Consider the following 18,896-nt stretch of genomic DNA (forward strand, 5'->3'; position numbering starts at 1 on the left):
AAAAAGATGTACTTTTTGAATATGTGTATATCAAATCCAAAAAGTTAACTTTTACTTTTTCCTTTATTGGCAACTTTGGATACATTTTTCAGTTTTGGTTCCCAGAGGGCATTTTTTACAAATCTTGAAGCTGCACCTCTGTCCAGCTTGCCAGCATTTTTCTTGTCTGTTATTTCCTTGACTCTGTTCATATATACTCTGATTCTTTCCAATTCCTGCTTTACTAGATGTTCCTTAGGATTCACTCCTTGGGTTGCCAAATAAACCCAAAACATTGAATTTAATGTATACGCAGAAACCAAATCCACTTTTGCTTGTTCAAGTGGGTCCAACTTCTGCAACAACTCATTTCTAGAAACAGACATCATGTTCTTCAGCATCTCATCCACAGCATCAATGGAATTCGCAAACGCTGACAAATACTCGTGAATTTCTACTGGATAGTCCTCATTAATTTCTTCAGCTGCCATTATGGCTGATTCACGGCATTCGACTCCAGTCTCCTAGAAAGCCGTCGGGCAACGATGACGTCAATGACGTGCCGGATCTAGAACTGAGTCTTTTAAATGTATTTCTCTACATTCCCAGAAATACATTTATTATAATTGCATCTTATAGCCCTTTTTTCAACAGAAGTAAAATTCCTGGAACATTAGAAGAGCAAAAATTTATTTTCTAAATGAAATATTCTAAGACGCTTGTCATTCTCTCAGGCTCAAAGCCTAAAGAGGTACACCAATAAGACAAGATTCACTATCACATCGAAGATCATGGGGAGATGTTTGCTCAGGTGCTCACGTGATGTGCAGAAACAGAGGGAGACACAATTGAACTAAATAAATAAAGATGCAGGCTGGGTGCAATAGCTCAACCTGTGATCCCAAGACTTTAGGAGGCCAAGGCAGCAGATTACTTGAACCTAGGAGTTCTACATATATATACATATAAAATATATATATATACATAATATAAATATATATTTTTATAAATATAAATACATATTATAAATATAAATATATATTATAAATATAAATACATATTATAAATATAAATACATATTATAAATATAAATATAAATATAGATTATAAATATAAATATATATAATATAAATATATATTTTATATGTATATATATATTAAACATATGTAATCCTGCCTGGCTACTCAGGAGGCTGAGGCAGGAGAATCACTTGAACCCAAGAGGTGGAGTTTTCAGCGAGCCAAAATCTCGCCACTGCACTCCAGCCTGGGAGACAGAGGGAGACTCCGTCTCAGAAAAAAAAAAAAAAAGGAAAACAGAACCAGATTTCCCACTGGCACTGACAGGGCTGGTATTCTTAAGGCAGTAACTTTGGATTTGTATCTGGACACATTTCTATTATTAAAAGAAAGAAAAGAAAAAATAAAAATAAATAAAACAACAAGAACAAAACATAAAACCAAGAAAAAGAGATGTCTCAAGGTTACTTTACATCACTAGGCCTACACCCAAGGGTAGAGACCAAAGCACCAACTGTTCTTCAGAGAAGAAACACAATGATCCAGATGAAAGAAAGATGTTTCCCAATGGGTTCAGATGTCCTTTTAAAATCAAGAGAATGTCCCTAGTATATGCCAAATCACTACTTAAAGTTTATCTGGTGGGGCACGGTGCCTCATACCTATAATCCCAGCACTTTGGGAGGTCGAGGTGGGAGGATCACTTGAGCCCAGGAGTTTGAGGCCAGCCCTGGCAACACAGCAAGACCCCGTCTCCACAAAAAATAAAACAACTAGGTGGTGCGCTGGTGCTCACCTGTAGTCCAGCTACTCAGGAGGCTGGAGTGAGATCACTTGAGGCTGAGAGTCAGGGCTGCAGTGATTACAGGCATGAGCCACCGCACCTGGCATTTTTTTTTTTTTCATCATGTAAGACATCCATGTAATGAAATTTATTTCTTACAGTGCTGGAGGCTGGGAAGTCCACAGTCCATGGGCCGCAGCTGGTTGGCTTCTGGTAAGGGTCTCATCCTGCATCATAACATGGTGGACAGAATCACATGGAGAGAAGTCACAGGAGAGAGACGAATAGGCTTTTATAACAGACCCACTCTCATGATAATTCACTCACCATTATTCCTACTCACCCATTAACCCACTCATTCAGGAATGCATTAATCCATTCAAGAAAGCAGAGACTTCATGATCCAATTATCTCTTAAAGGACCCACGTTTTAATCCCGTTACTTCGCAGATTAGGTTTCAACATGAATTTCAGAGAGGACAAACAAATCATAGCACCGTTTTTTTCAGTTACACCTCCATATGAATTTCACAATTTTACTTAATCTTTTCAGTGAATAAAGTATTTGATTTTGCAATTAGATTTTGATTATGGGATAGAATTCACGAAGAAATAAACTTTTGTGGAAACCGTAATTGCTTCTGCTTCTTCCACCTATCAGTCTAGGTATTTATAAAACTCAACTTGACTTTTTAAAAAATTATAGAATGGACATGCAAATAGGCAGATATTCCTCCATCAGAATCAGCTTCTCCTATTCTTTTTTTTTTTTTTTTGAGACAGAGTCTTGCTGTGTTGCCCAGGCTGGAGTGCAGTGGCATGACCTCAGCTCACTGCAACCTCCACATCCCGAGTTCAAGCAATTCTCCTGCCTAGGCCTCTTGAGTAGCTGGGACTATAGGCACGTGCCACAACACCTGGCTAATTTTTGTATTTTTAGTAGAGACGGGGTTTCAACATATTGGCTAGGCTGGTCTCGAACTCCTGGCTTCATGATCCACCCACCTCGGCCTCCGAAAGTGCTAGGATTACAGGTATGAGCCACCACACCCACCCCTGCTTCTGTTTTCTTGAAGATAGTTTCAACATGTCCTTCTGCTTGCAGGGTTGGAATATCTCACCCCTCACTGGTGAGGGACAAATCTGTGATGTCTCTCTTATTCATTGAATCAAAGTGCTGTGCCTTGATTTTACAAGGTATGTTTCATAACATTAAAGAAAAAATCATTTTTCTTCCTTATCCAAATGTAACTCTTAGTAATTTAGTGAATGTAAACCCCATTCATTTTTTTGTATCTTTTCCATGTGTGAATGCAGGTATATATCGAAGAATAATAATTACTTGCTGCTTTATCCTTTATTTTCATGATTATCATATTATCAAACTACTCAATAACTCAATTTTTTACAAACAGTATGTCCCAGAACACTCACACAATTACACAGACCTAGGCTTTTTTTTTTTTTTTTAAGGTGTCCTAGCTTCTTACATTACATGGTGTGTCTTCTTTGGGCTCAGTGTTCTATCAGAATGTCCAAGAGTTTGTCTATGAGACACATCCAGTAATAGAATTGCTGGGCATCTATGACTTCAATAAATATTCCAATTGGCTGTCCAAAGTGATAGTGCAAATCACACTCATCACCTCCATTGGAGAGTTGCTCTTTACCTATTCTCAATCTTATAGTAAGAGAAGGAAGATATTTACAAAAAGAAGTATGCCTGCATGTCATATGCCTTGGAAATATGTGCAAAATATGCTTTATTCTGTAAATTAGTATCACATGACACAATTGGTTAGAATGTAAACATGAAAAATATCATGCAATGTAGAAGAAGGAAGGGGAAGGGGGAATGGGGAAAGGAAAGGCAAGGGAAGGGAAGGGATTATCAAAGTCTTTACAATATAGATTATATGATATGAGTTTAGAGTTTTCAGGACTGTAAATTCAGAGTGCAAGAATAAAAGACCAAGCTTTTGCTTGGTTACTCTCTGTATTGCTTAAACTATCATAACATACATCATTTTGTAATTAATTAAATATTGTCAATAAAACAAAATGGAAATAACACAAATTCTACGCAGTGGATGTGTTTTACACAAAGCACCCAAGGGAACCCTGCAGTTCAGGAAATGTTGCTCCTCTAGAAGTCTGTCACCGCTATGTGAAAGGCGCCCCCTAGTGGGAGGGATGCAGCCTGAAGCGCTGCACAGGGCAGCATTGGCAGGACCCACTCTGATGGACAGAACTCCAGAATACTTGAGAAGTGATTCCATATACTGAAGCTCAAAATTATGAAAATTGTTTCAAAGTTTGGGGCTTTTTTCCAAAAACTCAGGTCAACACAAGGCATTCAACTGCTCGTCTTGGCACCCTCAGATCTTGTGGGCCCACGTCCAGAGGTGACCCAGTCAAAATACTGGTTCCAGGCAGCAGCTCTCAGTGAAGGGGGTGGGGAGGGGTCTGCACACCTGCTCCAGCACAGAAGCCCCCTGGGGCTCTTTACAGTGCAAAGCTGGGGCTGCAACTCCATCGGGAGTCCCTATCTTCAACGGAGAAGCCTCAGGTGATTCTATGCCTTATTAAGTGTATGCAGGCTAGGCTGATGTTGGGATGTCCTTCACAGTCAGAGCTTCGGTGGGCTGTGAAAGGACACATGGCTGCTGTCCCAGCAGGCCACACACCATGGCTGGAGATGCTGTCCTGGTGGATGGAGATGACAGCTTTGCTGTAGCCACCTTAGAGATCCCTCCATACAAAGTCTGGGCAGTGGGGTCCTTCATATTCTTGTACTGCTTGTTAGGTATTTTCTTTTCTTTTTTTTGAAACGGAGTCTCACTCTGTTGCCCAGGCTGGAGTGTAGTGGCGTGATCTCGGCTCACTGCAAGCTCCGCCTCCCAAGTTCAGGTCATTCTCCTGCCTCAGCCTCCTAAATATTTGGGACTACAGGCACCTGCCACCACAGCCGGCTAATTTTTTTTTTTTTTTTTTTTGTATTTTTTAGTAGAGACGTGGTTTCACCGTGTTAGCCAGGATGGTCTCGATCTCCTGACCTGGTGATCTACCCACCTCAGCCTCCTACAGTGCTGTTGTTAGGTATCCCCTAAGGAGGAGACAATGTCTGAGACAGGGACTGCGCAGAGCCTCTGTCTTCTGAAGCACAGATTGCTTTGGATTCGGCAACTGCTGTCATTTGGGGGTTGCCTTGCTTGCTGCCTTGGTGTTTGTTAGTTTTGTTCTCCATACTCTAGCTCTACCTTCTCAGGACACCGCTGCCCTAACAGAAGAGACCAGCAGCTCGCAGAGCCTTCCTGAGTTCAGCATCTTTATGTGCAAGCTCTGCAGAGCCCTTTTCCTTGGGCTTCTGTGTGGATGGTGTGGGATGACCTGTGGATGATGCTGTCTGAAGCCTAGCACCATTTCCTAGAAACACAGTCCTGGTCCCAGCAGTAAACACTTGCAGACTTCTCATCCCAGAGCTGCTGGATTTGGGACCTGGGTTGCTCTGCAGCCAGCTATGTTGCTGCATATCTTGCCCAAGAGGCATTTGTGGAGATCTGATCACTATCTGCAAAGGTGTGTGCCACAACTGAGAGCACAGGGACTCTCCATTACTTGGGAACATCAGCCATGCTGCTGGGACTGAAGGGAAAGTACCTGCTTCCCTAAATCCTGTGACTCATATACATTAGAACCTGATCCTGGAAGACCAGCTTCTCCTGCTAATTCTGAGGCTGAGGCTGCACATGATGACATTCCCAACCATTCTGCTGATGTCCTTAAAAGAGTCAGTAAAGAAAATAACCTTTCTGTTCCTCCTGCTGCTGCCTCTCTCCCTGCACACCATGAACACAGCACAAAGGGGAGGGCCTTGCATGCTGGCTTTCCCCCATCTCAGGCTTGTCCCTTTCAGAATACTGAGGAGGAGATGCAGAAGGATGAGGAAATAATGCTGATCTACATCGACAAGGGCCATTTTCTGTGTCACCAGGATACTCCAAATCACAGCTTAGTTTCCTTTTAATCCATAAGGCTACAGAGTTATTTGAGCCATCATGTTAATTGGGAATCCCCTGTGTCTCCAGTGAAGAGTGGCCAGCTCCACCCAGTAGAACTTCCTGGGAGATTCCACCTGCTTTTCCTGGATTCTTGTAAATGGGTGGCCTTCGGCAGAGGAATCACGCAGTTTCCTGGCAGCGAACATTCTGCGTCTCTCTCTAGGTGGTGGTCTGGCTCTTTTATTTTGAAACCAGTTCTAAAGAGAAAGAACAGTTTGTTAATTCAATCTGTTTCTTAAGTTATATTGTACAATGCATTTGCACAATGTAGGAGAATTTTACAGTTAAGCTTAGTCTCAGGATGATCACTGACTTGTTTCCTGACTTGGATAAGACACAAATAATGAAGGCAATCCTTTGTGGGGCTGCACATTATGGAGGTTATAAATTGTGCACAATCCCAAAATCTCAACTGCCCCATAGTGGCAGTGGCCCTTTTGTACATGCAAACCTGGACCTTTCAAAATCTCCCACCAACCTGCTAGTGATCCTCCGCATTTGGAAAGAACAGAATTCCAGCCTTTCCCTAACTTATTTATTTTACTCAAGCTGACCTACCTGGATAAACTTATGATTCAATATACTCTAAATTATACTCTTAAATTCACTGTATTCAAAGGCTATGCATAGAACAAACAAGAGTTGGCTGGGCACAGTGGCTCACACCTGTAATCCCAGCTCTTTTGGAGGCCGAAGTGGGCAGATCACAAGGTCGGGAGTTCAAGACCAGCCTGGCCAACTGGTGAAACCCCATCTCCACTGAAAAAAAAAACAAACAAAAATTAGCTGGGCATAGTGCTGTGTGCCTGCAATCCCAGCTACTTGGGTGGCTGAGGCAGGAGAATTGCTTGAACCCAGGAGGCCGAGGTTGCAGTGAGCCGAGATTGTGCCACTGCACACTCTGGCATGGGTGAAAGAGCAAGACTCAGTCTGAAAAAAAAAAAAAAAAGAACAAGCAAGAGTTTGTAATAACTTGGAGAAGGCATTTTATGTGTGACTCTAAGCATTCCATTTGACACCTCTAGTCTTCATTTTTTTCCCTCTTCCATAAAGAGAGGATAATTACACATGACAACCCTAATCCCTAGGGATTTAGGGGAGGGAGAAACGATCAACAGTGTTTTAGCATCTCCATCCTAATAAGCTCTGGTTGTGGTAGGGCACCTAGACCCCTACCATGCAGGTAAGGATGTCTGGGGGCCTTTTAATATTTATTTGATCCCTCCTGGAACCCCTCTGTCTGCAAGTTCAGAATTGCTTTAGGTTAATAACGCTTAAAGCTAGAAAGATCTCTGATCCACACCTATAATGACTGCCTAAAATAAAGTTGTGGGCCAGGCGTGGTGGCTCACGCCTGTAATCCCAGCACTTTGGGAGGCTGAGGTGGGTGGATCATATGACGTCAGGAGTTCGAGACCAGCCTGGCCAACATGTGGAAACCCCATCTCTACTAAAAATACAAAAATTAGCTGGGCATTGTGGTGCACGCCCATAATCTCAGCTACTCAGGAGACTGAGGGAGAATCCCTTGAACCCAGGAGGCAGAAGCTGCAGTGAGCTGAGATTGTGCCACTGCACTCCAGCCTGGGCAACAGAGTGAGACTCCATCTCAAAATAAATAAATAATAAACTAAATAAAATTGCGACCATGCACAATGAACGTGGCACCTCCAGATATACTCATTTTCTTCTCACAACACCATCACAACATAATTATACATATTTTACCAAAAGATAAGGTACAAGAGTCAACTTGCACCTTATAAGTCAACTTGCAACTCTATAAGTCAGACGTTATAGAGCCATTAGGAGGTAGATCTCATGAGGACCCAACCAAAAGACAAGAGCTCACTCTCTCATGACACAGCCTCCTGCGGCCCTCCCCTCAACCATGCTTGCTTCCTGATCACATCATGGGCACTTTCTTTAAGCACATTCAGGTCAATTCAATTCAGTGTAATTTGATCAGCCATTATCTATGAACTTCCTTTTAGGAATCTATCCCTCTGACAAGTAGAACGGATAAAAAATAATTAAAAAGCAGTTCTGACCATAAGCAACCCAATTGTTGCAAAGTTAGAAATATAAATAAATGAACAGTATAAGAATGTTTACTTACATGTTTGACCAAGCCCAGGAGAAATGGCTCATGCTGTAATCCCAGCACTTTGAGAGGCTGAGGCGGGAGGATTGCTTGAACCCAGGAGTTTGAGCCCAGGCTAGGCCATATGGCAAAACCCCATCTCTACATTAAAAAAAAAATTAGCCAGGCATCATGGCCTGTGGTCCCAACCACTCAGGAGGCTGAGGTGGGATCACTTAAGCCCAGAGAGTTGATGCTGCAGTGAGCCATGATTGCACCACTGCAATCCAGCCTGGGCAAGGGAGTGAGACCCTGTCTCTTAAAAAAAAAAAAAAAAAAAAGACCACTCCTTCTATTTCTATCCTGGTTATTTACTTTATTTGGATTTTCTACTTATTTGCAGGAAAGCATTGGTTTATATTTCCCTTGAAACGTTTTTACTTTATGAAGCTTTTTTTTTTTTTTTTGAGATGGAATCTCGCTCTGTCACCCAGGCTGGAGTGCAGTGGCACCATCTCAGCTCACTGCAACCTCTGCCTCCCAGGTTCAAGCGATTCTCCTGCCTCAGCCTCCTGAATAGCTGGGATTACAGGGGATTACAGGCCTCTACCACCACTCCCAGCTAATTGTTGTATTTTTGTAGAGATGGGGTTTCCCCATGTTGGCCAGGCTGGTCTCGAACTCCTAACCTCAGGTGATCCACCCACTTCGGCCTCCCAAAGTGCTGGGATTACAGGCATGAGCCACCATGCTAGGCCTGACTTTCATCTTTTAAAAGTGCAAGCTTAGGCCGGGCACGGTTGGGGAAAAACAGCTGACCCTGTTTTTCCACCCAAATATTGCCTTTTTGGCCTGCCACACTCCTATCCTGTGCCCATACAAAGACTTCAGTTGCTAAAGAAAAAATAAGAAACAAACAAAACAAGAGAGAAAAAAAGAAAAAGAAAAGAAAAAAAAGACTTCAACTGGCAGAGTGGCAGAGCAACACAAGCAGCTGAGTGGTGGGAATACAAGCGGCCGAGTGGCAAGCAGAGAAGCAACTGAACATTCGAGACTATGGATAGACATGACAAACTTCAGACAGTGCGGCTTCAGAGAGGGGCCCAGCCAGAGACAGCCAGGCTTCAGGGAAAGATCACCTTCTTCCCACACCATCCCCTTTCCAACTCCCCATCCCGCTGAGAGCCACTTCCATTGCCCAGTAAAATCCTCCTTATACACTACCCTTCAATCCATTTGTGTGACCTGATCCTTCCTGGATGTCACACAAGAACCCAAGTGCCAAGAGGACAATTGCTGCCACCCTGACCCTCTACTGAACTAGTTGGCACTTGGCCATCTCCAGACAGCAGAGCTGAAAGAGCACTAATTGTAATGAACTTGGACACTGCTGCGGGGCTGACACAGAGCCTGCTCCTGCCAGAGAGGAGCAACTATCCAGTTCCAGTGTTTGTTCGCTCCAGTTCCTGCACTCACTTGCAGGCAGGATCCCTCTTGCAAGGAGTGGACAGCGGCAGGCTGAATGAAATCAGCCACTCCAGTTCCAGTTCCCACCCATGAAAGGGGTCAAGGGAATTATCTCATCTCACATGAACTTGAAAAACATTTGACTAGTCTTTTTTTTTTCTTTGATAAAGTATTTGATTTAAGCACTTTCATTTTTCTTTAAACCACTTAATGCAAGCTATTTTATATCTTTTTAGTAGTAAAATATTATATACACAACACAAATACATAGACATATTAGGCATACCAATAGAAGTACATCTTACAGATTCATAAGACCTATTTTTTTTTCCTTAGACTTTTAAATTCTTGATAACCCATTTTATAACCCTAGGCAGTTTTAGCTAAATAGTACTTAATTTGCATGTTAAAGGAAACAACTCTTAAGTGAAAAATCAATTAGCAAAATTTACATCTCAAGAGGAAAAGTCAGGTGTGCTAGAGTGAAGTTAACATGAATTTAATTACCAATTAAAATTATATAAATCTATTATAAAAGCCTTTTAAATATACACACACACACATATACACACATACACACAAAAAATCCCATAGCTTTTACTTCTGAACTTTAGTCATGAGATAAATACAAATGCACTGGGTTGAAAAAAATAAAAAGTTTAGATCAAAAAGTGGTTTTAGGCCAGGCACTGTGACTCATGCCTGTCATCCCAGCACTTTGGGAGGCCAAGGCGGGTGGACCACCTGAGGTCAGGAGTTTGAGACAAGCCTGGCCAACATGGCAAAACCCTGTCTCTAATAAAAATAGAAAAAATAGCCAGGCATGGTGGCGGATGCCTGTAATCCCAGCTACTTGGGAGGCTGAGGGAGGAGAATCACTTAAACCCAGGAGGCAGAGGTTGCAGTAAGCTGAGACTGTGCCACTGCACTCTAGCCTGCATGATGGAGTGAGACTCCATCTCAAAAAAAAAAAAAAAAAACAGTGGTTTTTAATCTCAGTAGAAAAGTAATAGCAGATGTAAGTCAGACAGAAAAGAAAACAAAGAAAAGGAGAACTTAGGAACTCTACAGTTTGCAGGTCAACCTTAGGGCTCTTTTTCCTTAATGTAAATGTGCACAAACACCATAACACTTCAATTTCACATAAACTCTAGTAAGTAGAGCTACCATAATACTGACAGAGTGTTCAAAGGGGGTCATTCTCCTTGTTTTCTCCTCATTCTTAGATTATTTGTTTCTCAATATTTTTTAAAGGAGGAACTGAGCTGTGGCCTAGGGCGTTTGTGGAGTGGGTGGAAGCGTGCTGGTTGCAGGCAGGACTCCACAGTGTCACCACTGAGTCATCGTTGCTCTCTGATGTGTCTCAATTTCTCTCTCTGAAGATCTAGCACCTCCCAGAGGGCTCAAAACCTGGAGCTCCCATATGTGCTTCCTGGATGAGCCTTTTTAAAACTAATTTTGTTGGGAGTTCCCTGTAGGACTGCTGTGCTACATGTCATGATGGGTGGGTGAACCCCACAGACACTTCCACAAGGCCCCTGGTCACCCAGGCATGCCTTTCAGCTGGGAGGAGCAAAATGCCCTTTCTCTTTGGAGCTAAGGAAACTCAGACTCTCATTTACCTACGAAAGCAACAGTTCAGTTTCTCATTCCATATCTTATTTATCAAAAATTGTGCAAGAGAGGATTATTTGTTTTTTGTTTTTTTTTTTTGAGATGGAGTCTCGCTCTGTCCCCCAGGCTGGAGTACAGCGGTGTGATCTCGGCTCACTGCAAGCTCCACCTCCTGGGTTCACGCCATTCTCCTGCCTCAGCCTCCCAAGTAGCTGGGACTATAGGCGCCCGCCACCATGCCCGGGTAATTTTGGTAATTTTAGTAGAGACGGAGTTTCACCACATTAGCCAGGATGGTCTCGATCTCCTGACCTCGTGATCCGCCTGCCTTGGCCTCCCATAGTGCTGGCATTACAGGCATGAGCCAGCGTGCCCAGCCAAAGATTATTCTTTTTTAAAAAATCTAGGTAGATTTTTAATTTCCTGGTTGACAGTTGTTATTGTATTTTTTATTTTTATTTATTTATTTATTTAGAGACAGGAACTCACTCTGTTGCCCAGGCTGGAGTGCAGTGGCATGATCTTAGCTCACTGCAACCTCTCCCTCCCAGATTCAAGTGATCCTCCCACCTCAGCCTTCCAAGTAGCTGGGACTACAGGCATGCACCAGCACGCCTGGCTAATTTTTACATTTTTAGTAGAGATGGGGTTTCACCATGTTGGCCAGGCCAGCCTCGAACTCCTGGTTTCAAGAGATCTGTCCACCTTGGCCACTCAAACTACTGGGATTACGGACATAAGCCACCACACTCAGCCCTGGTTGACAATTGGTTGAGTTTATCTAAAGACCTGGGATCAACAGAAAGGAATATCTGGGTTAAGGATCGTGGAGACTCAAGTTCTTATTTGCAGAGGAAGCTTTCAGGTAGTAGGCTTCAGAGAGATCAGGTTGTAAAATGTTTCTTATCCGACTTACAGTCTATGTTGATATCAATGCCAGAAAGGTATAATGAGGTATGTCTGACTCCCACTTTCAGTCATGGCCTGAACCAGTCTCTCAGATTACATTTTAAAAGAGCCCTGGCTGAGGAGAAAGTCCATTCAGATAGTTGGGGGGGGGGCCTTAGAATATTATTTTTGGTTTACATTCGTATTTCCAGAGCCTAGCACCGTAACTGACACTACACTGGTCTTCAGAAATTTATTTATTTTTTTATTATTTTTTTATTTTATTTTATGTTATTTTATTTTATTTTATTTTAATTTTTGAGATGGAGTCTTGCTCTGTTACCAGGCTGGAATGCAGTGGCGCAATCTTGGCTCACTGCAACCTGTGCTTCCTGGGTTCAAGTGATTCTCCTGCCTCAGCCTCCTGAGTAGCTGGGACTACAGGCATGTGCCACCACACCCAGCTAATTTTTTGTATTTTTAGTAGAGACGGGGTTTCACCATGTTAGCCAGGATGGTCTCCATCTCTTGACCTCATGATCCGTCTGCCTCAGCCTACCAAAGTCCTGGGATTACAGGCGTGAGCCACCGCGCCAAGCCGGTCTTCAGAAATATTTCTTGAGTGAATGAATGATTCCTTGGTTTCCCTACCTAAAAAATGTAGCATTTTCCTTCTCCATTCTCATTATACTGTTTCAATAATTTTTCTTCTTCTCCTCCTTCCATGTTTCCAATTTTACCTCCATCCAATGTACACAAGATATGTTCACTACACTAATTAAAACAAACAGACCAGGTATGGTTGCTCATGCCTGTAATCCCAGCATTTTGAGAGGCCAAGGTGGGAGGATAGCTTGAGCTCAGGAGTTCAAAACCAGCCTGGGCTACATAGCGAGACCCTATCTCTATTAACAATAATAATAATAATCATAATAATTAGCTCAGCCTGGTGGCCCAGGCCTGACCTGTAGTCCCAGCAGTTTGGGAGGCTGAGGCAGGAGGATCACTTGAGCCCAGGAGTTCAAGACCAGCTGGGCAACACAGGGAGACCCCGTCTCTACAAATAACAAATACATTAATTAAATAAAACCAACAGAATTTCACTGACTCACCTTGGCTAAGGGATCAAATCAAAACCCGTCAGTTTGATACCAAATGCTATTCATGACCAGGACTCCACCTGTCTTTGCAGCCTCAACTTCCTTCACTCAATTTCTTCATATTGTTTTTTTCTAGCAACAAAAAATTTCTCCTAATTCTGTGGACACGAAATATTCTATTCAAATTTCCGTAAATTTGTTTAGGTTGCCCTTCCCCCATCCGATAATCCTGGGAAGGTGTGGGAGTTTTTTGCTGTATCTCAGCACTTGTCCATCCTATAGCCACCTCATCGTAACTCCCCAAGGAGGACTACTTATTAATACCTCTGTATCTCTCGATACTGCATTATTTGTGTATTTGTGTTTGGGAGTGGACAGTATTATTTATTTTTCCTGGAATAGATAACTAATTGCCCCAAAATAATTTACTGAATAATCCATTATTCCTTCCTTAATTTGCAATGTTACCTTTATTATAAAATAAACACTTAGATATGTATATACCAGATCCATGTCTGGAGTTGGCATTATTTTTTCATTGATCCATTTGTTGATTTCTGCATGTCAAGTGCCAAATGTTTTACATTATTATAGCTCTTTACAGTGTGTCTTGATATCTAGTAGGCCAATCTTACGAGGAAAAACAATGTTATTTTTGCTTTATTTTGCATATCCCATAGGGCCATTAAGATTGAACCATCCTTTCATTTTTGTTGGTCTCAAGTTTTCTTTTTTGAGGATGCCCAATTCATATCCTTTAATCATTTGTCAATTACATATATTGGAGAATACCTTCTTCCAGGTATTCCAACTTTATTTACAGTGTCATTCATATGAATGAGGCTTTTCATCTGGATGCAGTTAAATTTTCAATCTTTCTTTCTATGGCTTTTAATTTTAATAACATACTAAAAGGTTTCCTTCCCCTCCCTCAAAAGTTGTAAAACTATTCTCCCAGACTTTCTTCATTATTTTTCATACTTAGGTCACTAATCCATCTAGAGAGGGGGATAAAAATGTCTAGGGATGAGATATTTCTCTGCCAATTCAGATGGGACAGCAGTGTAGGGTGCCTGGACGTTTGAGAATTCAGTCACCCCGCCATGTGTGAAGGGTGACTGTAATGAAGAAAGGAATGCCTTCTGAACATCCAGTTGACTGTAGGTTCTTCATGAATTTACATAAACTACTCACATCTGAACAAAGATCTTCTGGTACTGTCTTCTGGATTCCTTATCTGTGCGTGAGGAGCTAACAGTAAGACGTTTAGTGTTGGGCTGTTGGTGGCCAGGTACAGCCTCTAACTATAATCCCAGCACTTTGGGAGGCTGAGGTGGAAGGATTACTTAAGGCTGGGAGTTTGAGACCTGCCTGGGCAACACAGTGAAACCCTGTCTCTGTTAAAAAAAAAAAAAAATAGTGTGGAGTTGGAAAACACAAGACACTAAGTAACAGGCTGGGCTCCAAGCAGGGTTGTAGAAGACATGAAACTAAAACCTAGCTCCCTGTAGTCTGTTGACTGAAGCCATTTTGCCTCTCCAATATTTATTGTAGCATGAATTATTTCTCCAATGTCTCCCTCGTTGCAGATTTAATACCTAAATAGAAATACTGAAAAACAGCAGCCTAAAATTGGGGAAGTTCTTGAAAACTTTTGGTAGGGTAGGCTGGGTAGGGTGGCTCACACCTGTAATCCCAGCACTTGGGGAAGCCAAGGCAGGTGGATCACCTGAGGCCAGGAGTTTCAGACCAGCCTGGTCAACATGGCGAAACCCCATCTCTACTAAAAATACAAAAAATTAGCTGGGCGTGATGGCGTGCGACTGTAGTCCCAGCTACTAGAGAAAGTGTGGCAGGAGAATCACTTGAACCCAGAAGGCCAAGGTTGCAGTGAGCTGAGATTGCGCCATTGCACTACAATCTGAGCAATAGAGTGAGCCTCCATCTCAAAAAAAAAAAAAAAAGTTTTGGTATGGTAAAGGCTTGATCAGAACTGTACTTGAAAAAGATGATCCTGTCATTTGTCAGACAGATTCAATAAAGGGACTGCATGTGGGCTGAAGTGGCAGGAAGTAGAAAGGAGTGACTGACTCATTGAAACAGTGGAGATGAAGCCATGATTTAATCTAGAAGGATTAGATATTGTATTACCCAATCAGTAGAACTCTTGACAGCTGATTAGTCTGCAATCTTTATATCATATGGGGGAAGTCAAAGCAAGGAATCTGGGTACAAGGTAGAAGGAAAGTGCTGTTCACACAGACAGAGTAGGCTGGGCGAGGTGGCTCATGCCTGTAATCCCAGCACTTTGGGAGGCCGAGGCAGGCAGATCACCTGAGGTCAGGAGTTCGAGACCAGCCTGGACAACATGGCGAAACCTCGTTTCTACAATTAGCCAGGCATGGTGGTGCACACCTGTAATCCAAGCTACTCAGGAGGCTGAGACAGGGGAATCACTTGAACTGGGGAGGCAGAGGTTGCAGTGAGCTGAGATCGCAACACTGCACTCCAGCCTGGGCAACAAGAGTGAAACTCCATCTCAAAAAAAAAAAACAAAAAAAACAAAAAAAAAAACATAGACCGGGTAGCCTTGGTGAAGATGGACTCTGTGGATAATGATAATGGACTTCTTGTCTTTGAGGTGTGAGTAATCTTTGGTAAAGGTGACCAGCTGGAAAGAGGTGAGGGCTGAAGAGATTGTTTTAGTCATCTGAAGGTGAAAATCGAATCTGATAGGTACTGAAAACACAAAGAAGATAAGAAGCAAAGACTTATTCTAGGAGAGAAGAAATAAAAGGAAAGCTGAGAAAGCAAGGAGTTATTCAGAGGGAGGAGAAGAACAAAGAGGGTGGTGTGATCAAGGACGACAAGGACTAAGAAAACACCAATTGTTACAATTGTTACTGTTAATCTTCATATTCAAGGGCACTGTGGTCTACCTGGGAAATGGATTTCCTCATATATTCTGAAATTCATTCTTTAAGACTTTATATCCCAAGATACTCATGTAGAAAATGAGGGAAGAGAACGTTGGCTGGTTCCAGAGTGCCCTCTCTGGAACTGGAACACTCAGCTGCCAAGTGGTTTCCAGTATTCCTCACCCACGTGGGCATGACAGGACCCTGTACTGTTTCTTCTTCTTTGAAATAAGGACAATAGTTTACTGCCTAGGATTGTTTTAAGAATTAAATGAGTTAATTATTGTATAGTACTTAGAACAATGCCTTGAACATAGTAGGTGTTCAATAAATAGCAGCTATAGTATAGTAAATTTTTTTTTTTTTTTTTTTTTGACGGAGTCTCACTCTAGCCCAAGCTGAAGTGCAGTGATTGGATCTCGGCTCACTGCAACCTCCGCCTCCGGGGCTCAAGAAATTCTCGTGCCTCAGCCTCCCAAGTAGTTGGGACTACAGACACGTGCCACCACCCCCAGCTAATTTTTTGTATTTTAGTAGAGACGGGGTTTCACCATGTTGACCACGCTGGTCTCAAACTCCTGACCTCAAGGGATCCGCCCGCCTCGGCCTCCCAAAATGCTGGAATTTATTCCAACACCTCATTCATTCACTCATTCGAGACAGAGTCTAGCTATGTTACCCGGGCTGGTCTCAAACTTCTGGGCTCAAGGGATCCTTCTGCCTCAGCCTCCCAACGTGCTGAGATTACAGGGACACGCCACCGCGCCAGCCCGAACATCTTTATCTTAAACCCAGAAAAGTGACAGAGGAGTGTCTGCCCTACAAGATGATGACCAGCCCTCCAGACCTGAGCCCAGGTGTGATTCCAAGGCCCCTGTACTGGGGCCAGACAGGGACACTCGCTCTCAGGGACTTCCCAACCTGCACCATCTCCTCCCTGCGGGGATGGCGAGGGAGCGCGGGCCCGCCCTGGCCCTGCCTCCGCGCTCGCGCTCGACGGTGTCCTGAAGCGCGCTCCCGGGGAGGTGCTGCAGCCATGGCGACGGCAGCCGGCGCGGCCTACTTTCAGCGAGGCAGTCTGTTCTGGTTCACAGTCATCACCCTCAGCTTTGGCTACTACACAGTAAGGGCAGCCGCTGGAGGGCTACGGTCTGACGAAGGAGGGAGCGCTCGGTTCACCCCAGGACCTGGGCCCACAGGCCGGGGCCCGGGGGAAGTCGTACAAGCACAATCCCAACTCCCGCGTGCTGGGAGCGGAGGGGAGGGGACCAGACTCCGGAATGAGAACAGGCATACTGGTCCGCCAGGGGCTTGGGCCGGCGCCCAGGGCCCTGAGAAACCGGCTAGCCAGGCTTTTCTCATATGGGGGCGGGGACGGCTGGGGAGCTCCCAGCCAACTCTGTGTCTGGGTTTTTCAAGAGGATGGTGAAGTCGGAGGCCAGCAATGCGGCTACCGCCTATTTCCGTCCAGCAAGACCCTTGCCCTCTCTGGTCACAGTCCTGGGGCTGGGCTACTTCGCGGTGAGGCGTGGGGCGGGGCGGGCGTCTGTTTTGGCCCGCCGGGCCCTCGTAGGGCGAGGGGAGCTGTGGGAACGAGGCCTGTGCGCAGGCGCATCTGACGGTTGTCTAGGTTACTCATGTAAGCGGAAATTCGGTGGGCTCTTAGGATAGTTTCTGCTTCCTAGTGTTCCTGTCTTTGGGTCCTCACCTCTGCACATTTACTAAGGGGTTATCCGAGCTTAAGCCTCTCACGAAGCGGGAAGTCAAGTTAACAGACTGCCATAGGCCTGCCAAGTCAGAATAGGGCTTCCGAAGCAGAATGTTTGAGCCAACAGAAATTGTTTGGAAAACGGGGATAAACCTAAATGATGGGTAGGATTTAAGTGGTAAGGGAGGATAAAGAGGCTGTAACTGTTATGACATAAGTGTGGAAGCAAGAAGAAAGCTGTACCTAGAAAAATAGCGACGTTTGTTTGGCTAATAATCTGTTTAAAGGATAACGAGAAAGATGCGTGGAAAAGTAGGTTGGGGGCTAAGATGGTAATTTTGTGTTTTTTTGAGACGGAGTCTCGCTTTGTCATCCAGGCTGGAGTGCAGTGGCGCGATCTCGGCTCACTGCAACCTCTGCTTCCCAGGTTCAAGCGATTCTCATGTCTTTACCTGTAGCTGGGATTACACTACGCCCGGCTATTTTTTTGTGTTTTAGTAGACATTGATTTTCACCATATTGGTGAGGCTGGCCTCGAACTCCTGACGTCAAGTGATAAGGTGGTAAAATTTTAAGGAAGGCGAAGCTATTTGGATATACCAATAGATCCTGGAGATTGGAGATTTGCCATGTCCACAGTGTTGTTTGTTGGTGTCAAATCTGACAACCTATGTCCTGATTTCCTCATATGTACAATGGAGGTGTTGAAATGAAAATTTTCAAAGGTGCATTTCTGTTCTACGATTTAGAGTCTGTGACTAGTTAGAATATAGTTGGAGGAAAGCTTTGGGGACTTCAAATTGGGATCTTGTGGAGCTGGCAGATGCTCCCCTTTCCCTTTGGTTTGGGAGGATGCAATGACATTTGTGCATTATTTAAATTTCAGATGTGAAACAACATCGTGAGAGAGGTAGTACTGCTCTTGACAAAGATTTGAATGGGACAATACATTTTGAAACTGTTGGCAGTTATTGTCAGAAAAGTCTTAGCCGACAGAAGTTACAATACAGAGGCTGAGAGAAAGTTAAGATTACGAAAAATTTATGTGATTAAGCAGTTGCTATTAAAATGTCACAAACCTTATTTCACTTATTTTCCATCTGTATGCAGTGGATCATTCTCAGTTTTAGCGGTACAAAAAGGGAAAGCTGAGAAAGGAATTCTAAATTAAACAGAGGTTTGGCTGGAGCCAGTTTCTGCAGTAAAGAAACTAGCCAAAGCACAGAAACTCAAAATTTGCTAATATCTTTTATAAAATAATGGTTTTGGTGGAA

At 43.5% G+C, this 18,896-nt stretch overlaps 2 protein-coding genes across 5 annotated transcripts in view; one reads left to right on the plus strand and one right to left on the minus strand.

Moving 5' to 3' along the window:
• Positions 1 to 16,953, minus strand: LOC129480957 (nuclear nucleic acid-binding protein C1D-like). The gene is made up of 5 exons (XM_063638170.1): positions 16,836 to 16,953; positions 6,511 to 6,598; positions 5,919 to 6,041; positions 1,796 to 2,010; positions 1 to 644 (listed from the first exon to the last, which is right to left on the minus strand). The coding sequence occupies exon 5, from the start codon at positions 468 to 470 to the stop codon at positions 45 to 47; it is 426 nt and encodes a 141-aa protein (XP_063494240.1). The 5' UTR covers positions 471 to 644; positions 1,796 to 2,010; positions 5,919 to 6,041; positions 6,511 to 6,598; positions 16,836 to 16,953; the 3' UTR covers positions 1 to 44.
• TMEM254 (transmembrane protein 254) overlaps positions 16,846 to 18,896 on the plus strand; it is a 14,836-nt gene continuing 12,785 nt past the window's right edge. Inside the window, exon 1 of one of the 4 annotated variants that reach the window (XM_055275562.2) lies at positions 16,846 to 17,037. In XM_055275562.2, coding sequence (XP_055131537.1) covers positions 16,951 to 17,037 — 87 coding nt within the window. In that variant the 5' untranslated portion in view covers positions 16,846 to 16,950. Of the gene's footprint in view, positions 17,038 to 17,085; positions 17,436 to 17,525; positions 17,935 to 18,896 lie in introns of those variants that run through there. The other 3 variants (XM_055275564.2, XM_055275561.2, XM_055275565.2) reach the window with 3 other exon arrangements.

This window comes from Symphalangus syndactylus, chromosome 4 (genome assembly GCF_028878055.3).
Source record: "Symphalangus syndactylus isolate Jambi chromosome 4, NHGRI_mSymSyn1-v2.1_pri, whole genome shotgun sequence".
NCBI classification, from domain to species: domain Eukaryota; kingdom Metazoa; phylum Chordata; class Mammalia; order Primates; family Hylobatidae; genus Symphalangus; species Symphalangus syndactylus.